Below are 20,407 nucleotides of genomic sequence, written 5' to 3'. Positions count from 1 at the left end.
CAGAAAACTAGAGCACAGTATAGTGTAGTTCAGTACTGTAGAGTGCAGTGTAGTACAATACATTACAGTGTGCTCTACTGTGTACTGAACTCTACTTTACAGTACTGTACTGAACTATACATTTCTTTACTGTACTGTACTGTGCTGTCCAAATTTGTGGACCCAGCTATGGTTTGTGACTACTATGATTTCCCACTGTAGTCAATTCAATTGCAGAAATTCCGTTACCGATTTTTCTGAAATTCTGTTCGTTTTAATCACTTAATAATTCATAAACAAACTTTATATCAGTAAAAACACTATAACTAATTGATAGGTCGGTCTACCTATACTTGTTACTTCTGTGAGCTTTCATTATCCTCCCTTAATTATCTTAAAGATATGTAGGGTTTAGGATAACAGAATTTCAAGGCCCAGGGTAATGTTACTTAAACTTACAGAAGGCAAATAATTTCCCAACAATTAAATATGCATTGATATTAGTTGGCAGGGGTCTTTACTTCAGCATTGTTGTGTTTTGATGTATTTCTACCTTTTAAGACTTTTCTGATAGATGTTGAATCCCCCCTTTCCATCTGTTTGACCAGAAATCAAAGCCTTTGCTTATTCCACATTTTCTTTACAGAAAATGGTTGAAAAATCTATATATGCCTTAATATCTAAAAATATATAGACTCTTAGCTTCATTTGACACCCAATTTGACATGCTCCTATGAACGTAACATGTTGGTGCTCAACGTCAACGTCTATTCCACGTTGGTTTAACGTAATTCCATTGAAATGACAACCTTGATTCAACCAGTGTGTGACCAGTGGGGACCCTCTGGCATTGGTATTTAACACTATACTATTCACACCATTTGTTGGTCACCAGATCCTTTTTAATCATTATTTACATAAATCATTTCTAATTTAATCTCTTGCTATCCCCCACCAGAATATAGAGTAATACTAGGTCTTATATTCATCAGAAGCCCAGTAGAGGGAGCTACAATTTCCCTAGAATCCATTACAACTAACACCAGAACTTTTCAGGTATGAGACAATTAGTGAGTTGAAATATGATGATTCAATTCTTCCTTTCCATTTCGTTTCTATATCTTCCTTCCCTCCAGTGTTTCCCAATATCCCACTATACCACTTTCTCTGTTCCTTGCCAGCTGCTGCTGTCTGTATCTCTCCACTAGGACTGCCCCTGTGCAGCAGGTTATAAATAAGGACCCAAGGAGTGCATCCCAGCAGCAGCAAGACATTCAGCCGTTGTGTTGTTTTAGCAGCTGCACACTGTCACTCCAATCGTTCTATTAGAAAAGGAGGAGAACAGCTATGGGGGAGCTGCGGTGGAAAGGAGGAGTGGAGGAGGTGGAGGGGTCTATGTGAGTCAGGGAGTAGACTTGTCCCTGGCAGGCTCCAGGGAGAACATGCTGGGAGAGCCAGACTGAATGTGCACGGGGAAGAGACCACCAGTAGGCTTGGCAGTCTATATTATCCATGAAAAGGGTCATATTAGATTTAGTTTCAGGGTATGAGGTGGGTTGGGGTCAAAGTGATGACTTATCACCAACAGATTCTCCAGTTAAAATGAGATTGGCTTGTCTACGGGTGATTAATAGTAGAGAGGTCATCTTTAGAGATACGAGGATGGAGGACATGTATGAGTCAAAGCCAAGGCTCCGTGTGAATTAGCCTGACGACTCAAGGTTACCCTGAGGTGAATTGTCCCCTAATGCAACATGGAGTCTTCATCCACCAGTAACCCCTGCTTAGATAAAGGGATGTTATATTAGGCATTTCAGCTGGATGTTGTGAGTGAAAATTGCCTGTCTCCCTTTACCTCAGTACTAACCACATCTAAACTTTCCTGTAACTCACTATCGTTACATTCCTACTCATCAGTTTTGTAATTTATTGTCATCTAGAGTTATTTTGTGGTCTCTTGAGTTATTTCCCCCCCCCGGCGGTTTACTCTTGATGCCTCAGAAAAAAAGGAAGTTCACGCACAGCTATGTGAGAACTTAAAAAAGGGATGCAGCTGCTTTTAAGGCCAGACTGTTTGAAACAAATACAAACAGGAGGGTGATTTACGATGACAGGGTCAGGGTTCAGCCTAGGATGTCGGGTCAGAGGCTCACACAGCCTGTTAGATGACTGCTAAAATAGACCTCTCCCATTGAGTCTATTTTTCTCACTCATCATATCTGTCATAGTGAAACAAGTGTTCATGTTAAAGTGCTTTGAGATTCCTTATTAGGCCTCTGTTGTAATTGTTTAGCCACTGATTGCTTATTCAAGGCATTTTGTCTCCTATGTTAACTGCTTTATAGAATGATAATGAGGTGTTAGTTGATTTAGATAAGTGTTTGGTTCTTACATGCCATTCATTCAATGGATTTTCAAGTCAAAAATAGTGAGGAGGTGCAAGGTCAGTTTGTTTCCATACGACCAGCATTAACAACACTGCAACTGAAAACAGTCCATTCCACAGCCACTGAAGCTACTGTTGCAGAGACCTGCAGACTACTGACTACTGTTCTTTTTGTGGACTGTCTGTGACTGTTGACTCTACTTTTGCGTCACATGGGAACTGTGGTCACCCGTGGGCTATCAGGTCAATGATACAAGGTCGACCAAGCCTTGGCCAACTAATGCATAAAGCCAGGGACAACTCCCCTGGCCATAACATGCTAACTCTGGTAAGTCCATATGCCAGAGATGTGGCATGACATTTTTCATGTTGGCCAGGGGCCTAGCAGAGGATGATGTAGGGAGAGAGTTGAACAAGGACAGAGGACCATGCAGCAGTGTACTTTTCATCCTCACTTCCCCAGGGTTATGTGTTACAGTCAGAGCAATGCACTGCCCTCTAGTATGAGCAACTTAGCAAAGAAGGCCAAGGGAAAGTGACTAACATGTGCTTAGTACACACATATGACAGACAACAGGAAAGCCTTGTGTAAATAGGACACATTGGCTGGTGACCATCACAAGGTTGCTAGGTGAAATGCAACCATATGGGAGTATAATCATCACATGCTCATCCTCACTATAGATTAGGATGCTCTCTCTGAGGGTCAATTGACTTCATTGCCCCTTGGCCAGTCTGTGGGTTGTTTGATGGGATAATGAAGAATTACTATATGCTTTGTGCTTGCAAGTACATTTAATAACGTCTCATTTCATTTTTGTGGTAGAATGGTTTACCAGGCCCTGGTAAACACTTACATGTTGTCCACAAGGGAGAAGCTGAATCCTTTATTGAGTTGAAAAGCTATCGTATGATAAGACCTGTGGAATGAACCTGCAAACTGGGAAGCATGTATTGCCCTACCAAGCACAAAGGCAGTAACTGAGAAAAATGGCTTTTATTTACCTTGATTTCACAGTAACTTTATGCAGTTACTGCTAACATGACCCCCATTTTCTCCAAAACAATACAATGGAGGCAGGATACTTGTCCATATGATTAAGCATGTATTTAATGTTGCAAAAATGATATTAACTCATTTTTTAACAAATGAGCAGTTACTGCCTTTTTGCATGGTAGGGCAGTGTAGCTATATCCATCTCTTACATATACTGTAACCACATACACACACATATGTCTTGTCCTTTGAATGTAATCTGTGTAGAGGAATGTGCTGGTTGGGGTCCTCTCTCCAATGGTCAGGGTTAGTATGAGCCTTCACTCTCCCCTCCCAGGTTTGCTTACTCAGCCAAATGGAACAGATATACTTTTCACTTTTTTTAAGAACAGTTACTCTCAGTGGCCGTGCGTTATAATAAGGCTTTTCATCACACACCGCTGTCTCTTTGAACAGCTCCACCTGTCAGACCACAGTTAGGGCAAGGAAATGACCTGATATGTCTCCTTTTCTCTCCTATCTTCTCTCTTCTCTTCTCTCATTTTCTCTCCCCTCTTCTCTTCTCTTCTCTCCTTTTCTCTCCCCTCTTCTCTCTTCTCTTCTCTCCTTTTCTCTCCCCTCTTCTCTCTTCTCTTCTCTCCTTTTCTCTCCCCTCTTCTCTCTTCTCTTCTCTCCTTTTCTCTCCCCTCTTCTCTCTTCTCTTCTCTACTTTTCTCTCCTATCTTATCTCTTCTCTTCTCTCCTTTTCTCTCCCCTCTTCTCTCTTCTCTTCTCTACTTTTCTCTCCTATCTTCTCTCTTCTCTTCTCTCCTTTTCTCTCCCCTCTTCTCTCTTCTCTTCTCTCCTTTTCTCTCCCCTCTTCTCTCTTCTCTTCTCTACTTTTCTCTCCTATCTTATCTCTTCTCCTCCCTAGTGTGGCTTCCTGTCTGGGGTCTTGGTACATATAGTGACTGACTGTGTAACGGATTGGCCCGATAATGTGCCTGGTAGTCTAAACAAGATCTATCCACACAACAAACATTCCAATTTAAGTCCGGGAAAAATGGTCCAGTCCGTGCACACTAAGAAGGGGCTGAGGGAGGGAGCGTCTGTCAGGCTGTAGTTTTAGATAGTTATCTTGTTAATATGTTTCTTCAAAGAACTACTATTTATCTCTCAACACACTGATATTAAGTACAGGATGTATGGGCATACATTTGAGATATCTGTCTCTGTGTGCTCTGAAAATAGAGATATCTAAGAGCTGGTCCATGGGAGAGTGTGTTTGCACACAGATCTTTATACCGAGATAGTAGGGTAGCTGTGTGCCAGGTCTGGAGGGAAGCAAAAGTAATGAGGATAATAGTGGTTGATATTGCCACTCCTACTTGCCATGTCTTCAATTTAGCCTACTAGAAAGTGTGTGCCCTCAGGCCGGAAGGGGAGCAAAAGTCATTCCGCTACCTAAGAACAGTTTTCTCTCCAGAGTGGTGCAGTGGTCTAAGGCACTGCATCTCAGTGGTAGAGGTGTCACTACAGACGCTGGTTCGATTCCAGGCTGCATCACAACCGGCCCGTAATTGGGAGTTCCATAGGGCGGCACACAATTGGCCCTGTGTTGTTAGGGTTTGGCCGGGGTAGGCCGTCATTGTAAATGTAAAAGTGCCCTTTACTGGCTCCAATAGCAGACCAATCAGCCTGTTACCAACCCGTAGTAAACCTTTGGAAAAAATTGTGTTTGACGAGATACAATGCTATTTTACGGTAAACAAATTGACAACAGACTTTCAGTGCACTAAAAGGGAAGGACAATCAACAAGCACAGCACTTACACAAATGACTGATGATTGGCTGAGAGATATTGATGATGAAAAGATTGTGGGGACAGTTTTTGACATTATTGATCATAGTCTGCTGCAGGAAACACGTATGTGTTTTGGCTTTACACCCCCTGCTATGTTGTCAAGAAAGAGTTGCCTGTCTAACAGAACAGATAGGGTGTTCTTGGAAGCCTCTCCAACATCCAGGTAGAATCAGGAATTCCCCAGGGCAGCTATTTAGGCCCCTTAATTTGATGACTCAACACTATACAAGTCAGCTACGACAACGACTGAAATTACTGCCACACTTAACAAAGAGCTGCAGTTAGTTTCAGAATGGGTGGCAAGGAATAAGTTCATCTTATATATTTCAAAAACTAAAAGCATTGTATTTGAGATAAATCATTCACTAAACCCTAAACCTCAACTAAATCTTTTAATTAATAATGTGGAAATTTAGCAAGTTGAAGAGACTAAACTGCATGGAGCAACCCTGGATTGTAAACTGTCATGGTCAAAACATGTTGATACAACAGTAGCTAAAATGGGGAGAAGTCTGTCCTTAATAAAGCGCTACTCTACTTTTTTTTTAAACACTGTCAACAAGGCAGGTCCTACAGCCCCTAGTTTTGTCACACCTGGACTACTGTTCAGTCGTGTGGTCAGGTGCCATAAAGAGGGACTTAGGAAAAAGCAATTGGCTCAGAACAGGGCAGTGCGGCTGGCCCTTAAATGTACATGGAGAGCTAAAATTTATGATATGCATGTCAATCTCTCATGGCTCAAAGTGGAGGAGAGGGCCTCCCGAGGCACAGTGGTCTGTGCCACTAGAGATTCTGGGTTCGAGTCCAGGCTCTGTCACAGCTGGCCACGACTGGGAGATCCATGGGGCGGCGCACAATTGGCCCAGTGTCGTCCTGGTTAAGGGAGGGTATGGCCAGCAGGGATGTCCTTGTCCCATCATGCAATAGCGACTCCTGTGGCGGACTGGACACAGTACACAGTCGCCAGGTGTACAATGTGCACACTGGCTTCCGGGTTAAATGGGCATTGTATCAAGAAGCAGTGCGGCTTGGTTGGGTTGTGTTTTGGAGGACGCACGGCTCTCGACCTTCGCCTCTCCCGAGTCTGTACGGGAGTTGCAGCGATGAGACAAGACTGTAATTACCAATTGGATACCACAAAATTGGAGAGAAAAAGACGAAAGATTGACTTCATCACTACTTGTTTTTGTTAGAGGTGTTGACAAGCTGAATGCACCGAGGTGTCTGTTTAAACTACTGGCACACAGCTCGGACACTCCCACAAGACATGCCACCAGAGCTCTTTTTACAATCCCCATGTCCAGAACAGACCTTGGGAGGTGCACAGTACTACATAGAGCCATGGCTACATGGAACTCTATTCCACATCAGGTAACTGATGCAGCAGTGGAGTCAGATTATTTCTTTAAACAGATAAAAAACACCTTATGGAACAGCGGGGACTGTGAAGAGACACACACAGGTATAGACACACACATACACACATGGGCGCTAGCACACGCACTCTACACACACATACAATGTGATATTGTTGTATAGTGGTATCATACATTTTGTGTTGTGGTGGTGTGACAGTGTGTAATATAAGTGTCTTACTGTGTTTGGTCCCCAGGAAGAGTATTTGCTGCCTTGGCAGAAGATAATGGGGATCACTAATAAAATACAAATACAAATGTGAGGTCAAGTTATCTGGTCAGAATGGAATTACCGATATTGAAGAACCCACAGCTAGTCCTCCTGAATGGAATTCTCTGTATCTATATCCACCATCTTCACATTCTCTCTGCTCACAGTGCCATAATAACAAGCATATTTAGTTCATTTGCAGGACAGAAGAGGACAGGAATGTGGAATGGAAGCCAAAGGAATGGGAAAGTGGGAAAGGTGCATGTGTGAGAGAGGATGAGGAAGAGAGAAGGGGATGGGGAGCGATAAAGAAAGAGGGAGGGAGAGGTGAGACAGAAGTTCAGCGTAACCCCAGAGAAAAGTAAGAAATCATCTCGAAGGGATTTCCCTCTGAGAGGGAAAGCTTCTCCCCTCCCCTCTAACTCCCTCTCTCTCTTTCTGTCTCTCCCTCGCTCTTACATGCTTGCATGAGTTGCTTGTGTCATGCTGCCCCCTCTCAAACTGTGGGCAGACAAACATAACACCAGAAGAGAGAAAGCAGACAGGGAGATGTATTAGCAGCAGCAGAAGAACATATATATATTTTATTCACATTTTCCTGTTTCTATAAGTATTGTCCTCCTCGGTAAGCAATGAGAGACAATGTGGATATATTGGAGAATACTGTGGTCAGTTTGTCACCTTGTGAGACCCATCTGTCTAAGGATTATCCTCTTGACTGGACTCTGTACATCCCTGCTTAACTGGATAACCAACACACTGTAGGAGACATGGTACTGTAACTGCTGCTCAACATGGCTTCATTTGACTGTATTTCATTCAATTTCATATGTGTGTAATTTTTTGTATTTTATTTTTTGATAGGATTTTCATCATATTGGAAATCATTTAAAAATATATATATTTTTAAATGTACATCCTTCAAATGTCTAAATAGGCCCCATAATCTCTGTCATTACAAATACACATGTAGGGCTAACCCACATAGCTAGCGACACAGCAAAATGCTTTGACTCAAGGTGAGGGTTTCAGGTTACTGTGCATTTGCAATTTCCCAGTGATTTCCCAAAACACTCACAGAATCTGTTGCCCTGCGTCTCCTCTTCGAGTCCAGCACATAGAATTGCACAAAGGATCCCTTCGGGAAAAAATGACTGAATTAATGTTTTGCTGTTTCAAGTGCTACTCGGGCTCTGGAGAGGGGATGGCTATATGTTTATTATCTGTATAGCTCAGGATGAGAGTACATTGGAGAGGTAGACTTAGGAACTGAAGTGACCATCATACCGGTATGTTTTCATTGAACCACAACCTGAAAACAAGAGTTCTTTCTTTAGCATTAAAAAGTATGTACTGTCTTGCCTGGTTACCTCAGTAAGTTCTTAAACATTGAGGCCACTCATGGAACACCATAGAATTCAGGCTCTCTATGTACTTGTTATCTCTGTGATCATGCGAGGGAGGGAAAACTGCCAGTTTGAATAAAACTATGTTCAGCTGTGACATAATTACAGGTAGGAGGATGAGTAAAGATGATGAAACTGATCCCCTACTTGTAATTAAATGTTTTTAAGCTCACTACTAATGCCAGACTACTGGTCTGCCACCAACTTCAAGCCATTCTGCTAGACAAGGCATCATAATTAGTATTTGCATGCAATACATACCCCATTTGCAGAGCTTGTGAAACAACTAAATATAACCTCTGCTTCTCAGTGGCTCAGTGATGGTTGACAGTAGATCCACACAGATTAGGCCTGTGTTTATTTTCTCTCACTGTAATTTGGTATGTTCTCATGGAGGGCGTTAGCACGTTCTGATCTGAGGTGGTGAATCAAGATGTTGAGACATTCTCTCAGAATAGATCTACTGGTATGTAATTGAATGCCTGTCTGTAAATTCTGCTGTGTAATGCAGGATATTTGCCCTCAGCTTTTTGTGTGCGCCCGGTCCATTTACTTCAGGGAACATGTATCATGACTTTGTTCAGGTGTTATCAAGGAGAGGTTATCTTTCAATTCTGCCCTCTGTTTCAATACACAGGGTATACCAAACATTAGGAATTACCTTCCTAATATTGAGTTGCACCCCAACCTCATTTTATTGTCAGAACAGCCTCAGCATGGACTCTACAGCGTGTTAAAAGCCTTCCACAGGGATGCTGGCCCATGTTGACGCCAATGCTTCCCACAGTTGTGTCAAGTTGGCAGGATGTCCTTTGGGTGGTGGACCATTCTTGATGCACATGGGAAACTGTTGAGCGGGAACAAAGCAGCAGTGTTGCAGTTCTTGATACAAACCGGTGTGCCTGGCACCTGCTAGCATACCCTGTTCACAGGAACTTCAATATTTTGTCTTGCCCATTCACCCTCTGAATGGTACACATACACAATCCATCTGTCAATGGTCTCAAGGCTTAAAATCCTCCTGTAACCCGTCTCCTCCTCTTCATCTACACCGATTGAAGTGGATTTAACACGTGACATCAATAAGGATTTATAGCTTTCACCTGTGTTCACCTGGAAGGTCAATGTCATGGAAAGAGCAGGTGTTCTTAATGTTTTGTATACTCACTGTATATAGCTTGCTTATCAGTTTAGCTCCATGATTATTGACACAAGCACAGTTTGTAAAGAGCCCATGTCAAAAAAGACATTTATGGACATTTACCTGAATTAGCATGTCAATGTGCAGCAGTCAGTATGCTACACTCAGGGCAACCATTTATGGAACCCAAAGGGGACTAAACCTAGACAGATCCTGATTGAGTATCTGTAGTGATCCGGCAGTGAGACCCTTCTATTAACTGGCCTGTAAATTAAAACAATGTTACAGTGACATTGATTTATTTAGATCACAGATATGAATCTCATTTCTGCAACACCTCACCAGTACATTTACAGTAAGTAGTCTAAATCTGGGCACAAAGCCCAAAAAGCACAGCTGATTGAGGACACAAAGGAGGGAACTGGCTGGGTTTATCTTCACAGTTGGCTGTGTTCGTTTGCATAGTTTGCCATCTCTGTAAGACTAAATGCTCACTATCACAGGGACTGTATAATGAGCAACACTGTGCTTTTCTGAATCTATTCACATATTTTATTGACGGAGTTGCCTTCTAAAGAGCACTACACTCTTAGAGAAAAGGGTTCCAAAAGGGTTGTTCAGCTGTCCTCGAAGGATAACCCCTCCCACTGAGCACAGATGTCAATTCAACGTCTATTTCACATTGGTTAAATGTCATTTTATTGAAATGACCTGGAAACGACATTGATTCAACCATTGTGTGCTCAGTGAGTTTTTGGTTCCAGGTCGAACCCTTTTTGGTTCCAGGTACAACTCTTTTGGGTTCCATGTAGAACCTTCTGTGGAAAGGGATTTACATGGAACCCAAAAGGGTTCTTCAAATGGTTGTCCTATGGGGACAGCCAAAGAACCGTTTTAGGTTCCAGATAGCACCCTTTTTTCTAAGAGTACTGTGGCTTGATGTTAATCTCATCCTTTGGATGCATGGTAGGGACTTAGCTTCTGAACTGAACAGACTCATAACATCTTGGTTGGTTACTGACAGGCAGCTCATCCCAACTAAACAATACACACTTTGTCCTAATCTCCATTTTGGGGCATTCCTAAAAAGTCTGTATGTGTTTGTTGTTCAGTGGATGCCAGATGAAGATATCATTAAGGCTAACCAACGCTGTCACACAGAACTAACATACCTAATCAAATGTTCAATAGAAACATGTGAAAAATGTACCAGATGTAGGATACCAAAAATTCACAGTATTGGATGCTACAACAACCCTCTATTGGTCCAGCTGCAAATGGATGTCCAGTTTGCCATTCCTTTTAGGTATTTGTGATCTCTTAGATTCTTACTATAATAAGCTAGTTTGGTAAACTGTGCCTGCCTGTCCTGGGGGACCACAGAGAATGATGTGTGTTGTTTGGACAGTCATCCTGGGGGTGGCTTACAGGACAGTGTTATCTCCTGATGGCCAACAGAAAGCTGTCCCTCAGACCTCACAAAGATCGTCTGGTCTCTAGGAGAGTCTAAACATCTCCACGCAATTTGTTGAACGTTAAAAAATAAAAACTGACGTAAACATAGGAAATTGAGCTTTTGCCTATCTGAAGTTAAATTGCTCAGATGCTCTGCCAAATAACATTATCCATGGTCGTATTACAGAGACATTTTGTATACAAGATAATTCATACTGAAATACTTTAGGATACTTAAAAGGCGTCTTGGCCACTGGCTTAGAAGAGTTGTTTAGGTTGGCTGTTTAGTGAAGAGAAATGTTCAACTCTGAAATATAAGAATGTACTCTATCTCCACTGGGATAACTGCATCTGAAACGAGCCATTTATTTTAGAGATGGGATGTGTATTTATTTAGTGCCCAGTGTTAGACCTACCTCAGCAGAATGTCAGCACTCAGCAGTAGACCGTTAGGCAGGCTTGCTGTTTACACCCTCAGGGTGCTCTCTTGTTGCTCAGACATAACAGTAACCATGAATCATGGCCGTGCTAGCCCTGCTAATGCTACTTTCCCACATTGCAGACCCTCGGCTGCGCTTCTCTGTTTTTCATTTCAAACGACCAATAAATGACCTGTCATGCTTTCCTTAGGGCTTGTTATCATGCCTTGATAAGTAACCTGCCCTGCAGTGCTGTTTTAAGTGTGGAGATCAACTCATTCAACCATAGTATGACATAACACAAGGGCTTTATTCAAAAAATGTTTTTAGGTCAGGTCAGCCCCAGACCTAGTTTTCTATTGACCCAACATCAGGCCCTGCATCTCATACAGTTGAAGTCAGAAGTTTACATGCACCTGAGCCAATTACATTTAAACTAAGTTTTTCACATTTCCTGACATTTAATCCTAGTAACAATTCCCTGTCTTAGGTCAGGTAGGATCAATCAATCAATCAAATGTATTTATAAAGCCCTTCATACATCAGCTGATGTCACAAAGTGCTGTACAGAAACCCAGCCTAAAACCCCAAATAGCATCACCACTTTATTTAAAAAATGAGAAATGTCAGAATAATAGTAGAAGGAATTATTTATTTCAGCTTTTATTTATTTCATCACATTCCCAGTGGGTCAGATGTTTACATACACTCAATTCGTATTTGGTAGCATTGCCTTTAAATTGTTTAACTTGGGTCAAACGTTTCGGGTAGCCTTCCACAATAAGTTGGGGGAATTCTGTCCCATTCTTCCTGACTGGTTTGTAGGCCTCCTTGCTCGCACACGCATTTTCAGTTCTGTCCAAACATTTTCTATGGGAATGAGGTCAGGGCTTTGTGATGGCCACTCCAATATCTTGACTTTGTTGTCCATAAGCCATTTTGCCACAACTTTAAAGGTATGCATGGAACAAAACACATCTTTCATAGAAACTCCCTTGACCATGTAGCAGGTGTTTCTATCTTCTTCAGCGGCAACAGAGCTTTTCCAAGACAATGATCCAACCTTCATAAGATGAAAATCCCAAGTGTTTGGGAGAGGCTTTTAGAGGAGGTCTAGTATCTTGTGTCAACTTTCGTCATTTATACTTGAATAACTTTTTTAAAAGTACTAATATATACAGTAGTATTCATTTTTTGTCCATTTTGTCCATGAGTTTCGAGTAGAAAGACCATATGGTTCTCTTCCAACTATTGACCTTTTTCAAAACTACCACCAGTTTGATGCCAAAACATTGACAACAAATACATGCTGACATATTAAAATAAATAAAGGTGTGTAAAAAAAAATATATATAGAGTATTTAATGCTAAAAACCTCATGTTAAACACCAACGGTATTCACTAAGTTGATATTTAGGATAATATTTTACAGCTTTGTCAATTACATTTTTAAAATCATCATAATTAGTTATTTCATATATTTTACATGTGATAAGGCCACACAGAGGGCCAAAGATAATTACAGACACCTGTAAAAAAGGGTCACTAAATGTTTTGTGATTGATTACATAAAATCCTTGAAAAATACCAAAATGCTGGTAGTTTACAGGTAAACTTCGAAAGTTTCCAGTAATATATCCTGCCTTTACAACCCGAGTCAGACTGTTACATAAAAGTGTACAAATCGAGCAGTCAGAGTGCAGATTGGGTTACTGGGTGCAGAGGTTAGTGAAAGGGTAGGTTTTTCTCCTGACCACCATAGACTAGCAGGTGTTCTAACTGAGAGCTGGACGGGAAGCAGTCTAATTAGCCAGATGAGGTCTGAAGGGATCGTTCTGGTCACATCCTGATACGCCCAGACCCTCTCTCCCACCTCCACACCACAGCTGGGATACATTGAGTTATGTGGCGTGGTCTGTGGAATGATCACAGTGGTATTTCTCTATTCAAAACAAACTGAACAGAGATGCAAGCAGGCAACATATTTTCCCATTGAGGAAACAGATGTAGCCTATTGTTGATCAAATCGCTTCATCATTACATTTAACATATTTATTGAAATGCCTACTCTTTGTTGGAATATAATTGAACAATCAAGATGGTGGTGTCTAGTAACATTTGCCAGTCATTATATCCCTGCAATTATATTGAAACCAGACTATGTAACTTGGCAAGGCATTGTAACCTCATTGCACCAGAAACCACATAACAATGTTTTCTCCTACAGAGGCTGTCTATTGAGATGAGAAACACGCACATGTACATTTACCTCCCACAGCCGACACATGGCCTTCACAAAGCTAAATTAAGCAGGGCCTAAAATGGGTGATGGGGCCACTCTGATGAGATCAGAGAGAATGTGAAACCATAAACCAGGCCTCTTCTCTAGCAGAGACCCCCAGTCTGTTTATGGATCATTGGTATCTGCCAGTATGATTCTTATGCTGCTCAATGTCTCCCGTGATACTGTAGCCACCCTGACATCCACAGCATCTTTGCCCTCTTGTTGTCAACATCTGTCTCTGGTGAACGTTTATTGGATTGTGCTGTATGAAGAACAAAAGAACGAAAAAAAAGAGAGAAAAAAGTGGGGTGTGACATCTTATTGGAAAAATACTGAAGAATGCCAGGATCAGAGGATAGCAGACAATGGTGACTGTGTATTTTATGACCTTAAGGGATGCAGTGCTGCTTTTAGATGTTCAAATCAGCGATATATGACACCGTAGTCATCAGAGAGAATTCAAACCCCTTGACTTTTTCCACATTTTGTTGTGTTACAGCCTGAATCTAAAATGTGTCACTGACCTACACACAACACCCCATAATGTCAAAGTGGAATTATGTTTTTACACATTTTTACGCATTTATAAAAAATGAAAAGCTGAAATGTGTTGAGTCTATAAGTATTCAAACTATTTGTTATGGCAAGCCTGAATAAGTTCACAAGTAAAAATGTGCTAAACAAGTCACATAATGGACTCGCTCTGCGTGCAATAATAGTGTTTAACAGGATTTTTGAATGACTACCTGATTTCTGTACCCCACACATACAATTATCTAAAGGCCCCTCAGTTGACTAGAGAATTCCAAACACAGATTCAACCACAAAGACTAGGGAGGTTTTCCAACGCCTAGAAAAGAAGGGCACCTATGGGTAAAAAAAAAGCTGACAAATCCCTTTGAGCATGGTGAAGTTATTAACTACACTTTGGATGGTGTATCAATGCACCCAGTTACATCAAATATACAGGCGTCCTTCCTAACTCAGTTGCCAGAGAGGAAGGAAACCACTCAGGGATTTCACCACGAGGCCAATAGTTACTTCAAAATAGTTCAAACAGAGTTTAATGGCTGTGATATGAGAAAACTGAGGATAGATCAACAACATTGTAGTTACTCCATAATATTAACCTAATTGACATAGTGAAAAGAAGAAAGCCTATACAGAATTTAATATTCCAAAACATGCATCCTGTTTGCAACAAGGCACTAAAGGAATACTGAAAACAATGTGGCAAAAAAATCTATTTTTGTCCATAATATAAAGTGCTATGTTTGGGGCAAATCCAATACAACACATTACATTACCACTCTCCGTATTTTCAAGCATAGTGGTGACTGCATCATGTTATGGGTATGCTTGTAATCATTAAGAAATTGTGAGTTTTTCAGGATAAAAAAGAAACCGAATGGAGCTAAGTATAGGCAGAATCCTAGAGGAAAACCTGGTTCAGTCTGCTTTCCACAAGACACTGGCAGATTAATTCTCATTTCGGCATGACAATAACCTAAAACACAATGCCAAATTGACACTGGAGTTGCTTACCAAGAAGACAGTGAATGTTCCTGAGTGGCCGAGTTACAGTTTTAACTTAAATCTACTGGAAAATCTATGACAAGACCTAAAAATGGTCTACAATCCATTTGAAAGAGCTTGAAGATTTTCGAAAAGAATAATGGGCATATGTTTCACAATCCAGGTGTGGAAGGAGACTCGCAGCTTTAATCGCTGCCAAAGGTGCGTCTACAAAGTATTGACCCAAGGGTGTGAATACTAAATGAGACATTGCAAAATTGTATGAAAACAGGTTTCCACTGTGTCATTATGGTGTATTGTGTGTAGATGGGTTAGAGATTTTTATTTATTTAATCCATTTTTAATTCAGGCTGTAACACATCACAATTTTCATAAGTCAAGGGCTATGAATACTTTCTGAAGGTACTGTATGTGGGAGAGAAAAAAAACTCCTGCCTGTATCTAATCTTTATCTTTAGCTTTTCTTGGTCATTTTCTTTGTTGTTGTTGAATATTTACATTTTTGTTTGTGCTGACCTTTGTGCTGACCTTTGTGCTGACCTCTGTTTGTGCTGACCTTTGTTTGTGCTGACCTTTGTTTGTGCTGACCTTTGTGCTGACCTCTGTTTGTGCTGACCTTTGTTTGTGCTGACCTTTGTTTGTGCTGACCTCTGTTTGTGCTGACCTTTGTTTGTGCTGACCTTTGTTTGTGCTGACCTTTGTTTGTGCTGTCTCTTATGTTAATAGAACCCAGAGTCTCTGGACGGGTCCATCCAGAACACTCTCTCAGCCCTCTTTCCCCCATTCGAGGCCACAGCCCCCACTGTCCTGAGCCAGCTCTTCCAGGTAATAGAGGAACGTTTCCGTGGAGATGCCCTCCAGTGTCTACTGGACTTCCTCATCCCGGCCAAACACATCCTTGAGAGTGTTCAGCAGGCTGCCTGTGTGAGTCAACAACCTCAGAGCTATACTCATCAACACAGATGCACAGCTACACAAAAAAATACATACTGCAACAGTTTACCATACACAACTACAGGCTCAAATAACGACCACCTATGCAAATCAAAGTTAGGTAAATTACAAAGTTTGCAACTGCTTTCAACTCCTCTCTGTCTTGTACTGCTAATTGTAAAGACAAATGAAATGGTAAAGAAATGTCTGTCATTTTCTCCCGTCAGGCCCAGTACTCTGATGTGGTGTTCTGCTGTGAGGGCTGGCCTCTGTGTCTGCATGAGAAAGTGGTGATCCAGCTGGCCCCGATCAACCCCCTATTTCTGTGCCCAGGGGACTTCTACTTGCAGGTTGCTCCCTTCTCTGAGCAGGCCGCCCGCATCGTGGTCCGGAGCCTGCTGGAGGACGGACAGGGTCAGGTGGTGGAGGTGGAGGAGACACCCATCCCTGAGACCTCCTACCCCTGCATCTTCTCTGAGGACTGGCTAGTGGAGCTCAACCAAGGCCGCCACGGTACTCCACTTAGCCACTGTGTCCTCTCCACAGACCAGGGCATGGTGAAGGTGCCATGGGCGCAGGTGACTCTCCCTGAGTTTGTGGATAAACCCAGAACTATGGCCTCATCATCTCTTTCTCCGGCTGCTGTTCAACAGGAGGTAGTGGCAGGGCCCGGGCCCTCATTGGTCCTGCCTCACCCTGCACCTGTGTACTCTGTGGAGACTAGGATCTCTCCTGCTAAACATGGCATTGCGGTGTCACTGCGTCTGGTGGACAATAATTGCTCCCGGCTGGTTAAGGTGGATCAGGATGGGCCTATGGCTAAGCCCATAGGCTGGGTGTCTCCCAACACATGGGACAGCCGCAGCAACAACACCTCTGAGGTTGAGGGGGAATACGTGGACTTGGTGGAGTTCACTAACAAGAAAGAAGCATTGCTCCTCAGTGGGGCTCACAGTTACAAATATTCCAGAGCGCTCATGTCTAGGCCTGTTCCACTTAACAGGCCTGGTGTCCCTCTGGCTCCAGCCCTGCCCCTGTCCTTGGCCCAAGCCCTGGCCCCCAACCAGCACCCCAGGGAACACTTACACTGCGGCCGGACCATCCAGTCCTCCGAGGAGCCCCCCTGCACCCCTTGCATGAGGAGGAGAATGGGCCAGGTGTCCAAAGCACAGGAGCTCAGGTGCCGGTACAGGGAGTCTTACCATTCAGCACTGCAGAACCCTGTTACCTTTGAGAGAGACAATACACTGAATACACTGGCGGTTCTGGAGGAGGCTAGTCCATGTGAGGGGAGGCTGGGACTAGAGGGGAAAGAACTATGTCCTGGTGTCTCCCAGCAGTGCTGCCATCCAGACCCAGGACATCATGACCAGATTCCCCCTGTTAGCACTGTTACCTGTAGGGAGTCTGGAGAAAGTAACACTATATCCAGTAGAATTTTACAAGGCCTGAGTGACACTACAGAGAACGATGGGAGATGTCCCTCTTCTCTGTCGACCACTGTTGTGGACACATCAGAGAAGTGTGAAGTAGTGATACAAGGAAGAAAAATTATGAGGGATATTGTCTCGTCTGCAGAGAAGATTCCCAGCTTACATGTAGTGCAATGTAAAAACGCCACAGCTTTTGGACTGGTTTCCCCAAAGATGAACAGGCGGAGACTGCCCAAAGGTAAGAGATCTACAGCATGAAATATGTTTCTTATTCTGTAAAATATAAAGGTGATTTTCTTTAAACACAATTGATTAAAAAATGAATGGTGCCCGGAGGAGAAGGCTGCCGTTTTACAGGTTCTTAAGTGCTATTGTGTGTGTTTTTTCTCGTTATTTGTAACTTATTTTGTACATAATGTTTCTGCCACCGTCTCTTATGACTGAAAAGAGCTTCTGGAAATCAGGACAGCGATTACTCACCTCGTACTGGATGAAAATGTTTTCTTTATAACACTTATTTTTCTTAAAACTGCATTGTTGGTTAAGGGCTTGTAAGTAGGCATTTCACTGTAAAGTCTACACCTGTTGTATTCGGCACATGTGACAAATAAACTTTGATTTGATTTATTACATCCCTCTGTACCATCCTTCCTCTCTAAAGATGTCTCCCAGGCTCACCAACCCTCCATGCCTGTTAGAAACGGACAACAGACCCCTCCACCGGCCCCTCTCCCTGAGACAACCCAGCAGCCTCCGGGTCACTATGCTGTTTCCAGGTCTAAGGTCCAGGCACCAGACTCAGAGGAACCCAGTACTCACCCCCTCCAGATGGGAATAGCATGTCTTACTGGTATGGAAACTCCCTTACATGGTTTGCCTTAGAGACAGAGGTGGATGACATCTCCGTTCAGTGAAAGATCCTCATGTTCCCCTCTCCCATATTTAGGTGGCAGAGACAGGACAGGTCGGTTGGTGGTTGAGGTGTACGGAGACCATGAAGGATGGAGATCTCCTTCAGTGTCTAGTCTGGAACTCTGCAAACTGCTGCTCTACCTCCACTCTGTAATCAGGTACTGTATATATGCATTGTGCATTGTGGTTCAGGCTACAGAGGTTTTTAACTTCAATGGGTTTTACCTGTTTAAAATATACATTGTTTTCATCTTCATATTTTCTAGGAGAGAACTAAGAGAACTTGGACTGACACTAGTTATTGATGCTCGGCAGAATCCACCTCCATCACAGTTCAATAAGGCCTTGCTGATGCTTGAGGTAAGAAAGACTTGACATCTTCCTGGTCACATTGGGATCTGCACTACACAAAATCACATCAAGAGGATAGCAACTTGCTAAATATTATACTCAACTAAACTTTTCCCTCTGTTTATTATTTTCTTCACTCCCCTGACTTGTGCTCAGCTTTACCTGCAGGTCACAGGAGGTTGGTGGCACCTTAATTGGGGAGGACAGGCTCATGGTAATGGCTGGAGCGGAATGGGTGGAATGGTATCAAATACATCAAACACATGGTTTGATCCCATTCTATTCCCTCTGTTCCACCCATTATTATGAGCCATCCTCCCTTTAGCAGCCTCCACTGCTACAGGTATAAGCTAATGCATTTACGGATAACTATTCATTGCTGTGAGGTCTAATATTTTGAGAATGTTACAGGAGCAAATTCCCCATGCAGTACACAGTGTGCTTATCCTGGTGGAGAAAGAGAGCAGCCATCGCCCAGAGAAATGTCCTGGACAACAGGTCAGATCTGAACCAATTGTTTCCTCTAATGATTTCCATCGGGCTTATCATTTCATGAACAGTTACTGTAATTTATTCTGGGAGAATTGCTGTCTGATGTCACTGACTGTCACTGACAGATTGATGTAGTGACATCACTGAAGGCGTTGCACAAGCTGGTGGAGGGGAGCCAGTTGACCTACGGCCTAGAGGGCACCCTGCCCTACAGCCACCAGGACTGGCTGCAGCTCCATCAGGTAGGCCCCTAGAGGGCACCCTGCCCTACAGCCACCAGGACTGGCTGCAGCTCCATCAGGTAGACCCCTAGAGGGCACCCTGCCCTACAGCCACCAGGACTGGCTGCAGCTCCATCAGCCACCAGGACTGGCTGCCCTCAGGTAGGACACCCTGACCTACAGCCACCAGGACTGGCTGCAGCTCCATCAGGTAGACCCTAGAGGGCACCCATGCCCTACAGCCACCAGGACTGGCTGCAGCTCCATCAGGTAGGCCCCTAGAGGGCACCCTGCCCTACAGCCACCAGGACTGGCTGCAGCTCCATCAGGTAGGCCCCTAGAGGGCACCCTGCCCTACAGCCACCAGGACTGGCTGCAGCTCCATCAGGTAGACCCCTAGAGGGCACCCTGCCCTACAGCCACCAGGACTGGCTGCAGCTCCATCAGGTAGGCCCCTAGAGGACACCCTGCCCTACAGCCACCAGGACTGGCTGCAGCTCCATCAGGTAGGCCCCTAGAGGACACCCTGACCTACAGCCACCAGGACCTGCTGCAGCTCCATCAGGTAGACCCTAGAGGGCACCCTGCCCTACAGCCACCAGGACTGGCTGCAGCTCCATCAGGTACCCAGGCCCCTAGGTAGGACACCCTGACCTACAGCCCCAGAGGACACCCTGACCTACAGCCACCAGGACCTGCTGCAGCTCCATCAGGTAGACCCTAGAGGGCACCCTGCCCTACAGCCACCAGGACTGGCTGCAGCTCCATCAGGTAGGCCCCTAGAGGACACCCTGCCCTACAGCCACCAGGACCTGCTGCAGCTCCATCAGGTAGGCCCCTAGAGGACACCCTGACCCTACAGCCACCAGGACTGACTGCAGCTCCATCAGGTAGACCCATCAGGTAGGCCCCTAGGACACCCTGACCTACAGCCACCAGGACCTGCTGCAGCTCCATCAGGTAGGCCCCTAGAGGACACCCTGACCTACAGCC

General features: G+C 43.6%; 1 protein-coding gene across 2 annotated transcripts in view; it reads left to right on the top strand.

The window, feature by feature from the left end:
* The first annotated feature begins 7,338 nt into the window (after window positions 1–7,338).
* The window catches only part of LOC124045854 (uncharacterized protein KIAA1755-like), a 23,669-nt gene continuing 10,600 nt past the window's right edge, over window positions 7,339–20,407 (top strand). For both annotated transcript variants that reach the window (XM_046365582.1, XM_046365581.1), the window contains exons 1-8: window positions 7,339–7,604; window positions 15,799–15,996; window positions 16,233–17,676; window positions 18,100–18,288; window positions 18,385–18,508; window positions 18,617–18,710; window positions 19,113–19,199; window positions 19,319–19,435. In XM_046365582.1, coding sequence (XP_046221538.1) covers window positions 7,602–7,604; window positions 15,799–15,996; window positions 16,233–17,676; window positions 18,100–18,288; window positions 18,385–18,508; window positions 18,617–18,710; window positions 19,113–19,199; window positions 19,319–19,435 — 2,256 coding nt within the window. In that variant the 5' untranslated portion in view covers window positions 7,339–7,601. The remainder of the gene's footprint in view (window positions 7,605–15,798; window positions 15,997–16,232; window positions 17,677–18,099; window positions 18,289–18,384; window positions 18,509–18,616; window positions 18,711–19,112; window positions 19,200–19,318; window positions 19,436–20,407) is intronic.

This window comes from Oncorhynchus gorbuscha, linkage group LG10 (genome assembly GCF_021184085.1).
Source record: "Oncorhynchus gorbuscha isolate QuinsamMale2020 ecotype Even-year linkage group LG10, OgorEven_v1.0, whole genome shotgun sequence".
NCBI classification, from domain to species: domain Eukaryota; kingdom Metazoa; phylum Chordata; class Actinopteri; order Salmoniformes; family Salmonidae; genus Oncorhynchus; species Oncorhynchus gorbuscha.
The sequence above is the reverse complement of the archived record's forward strand: the minus strand, read 5'-3'. Positions and strand labels throughout refer to the sequence as shown.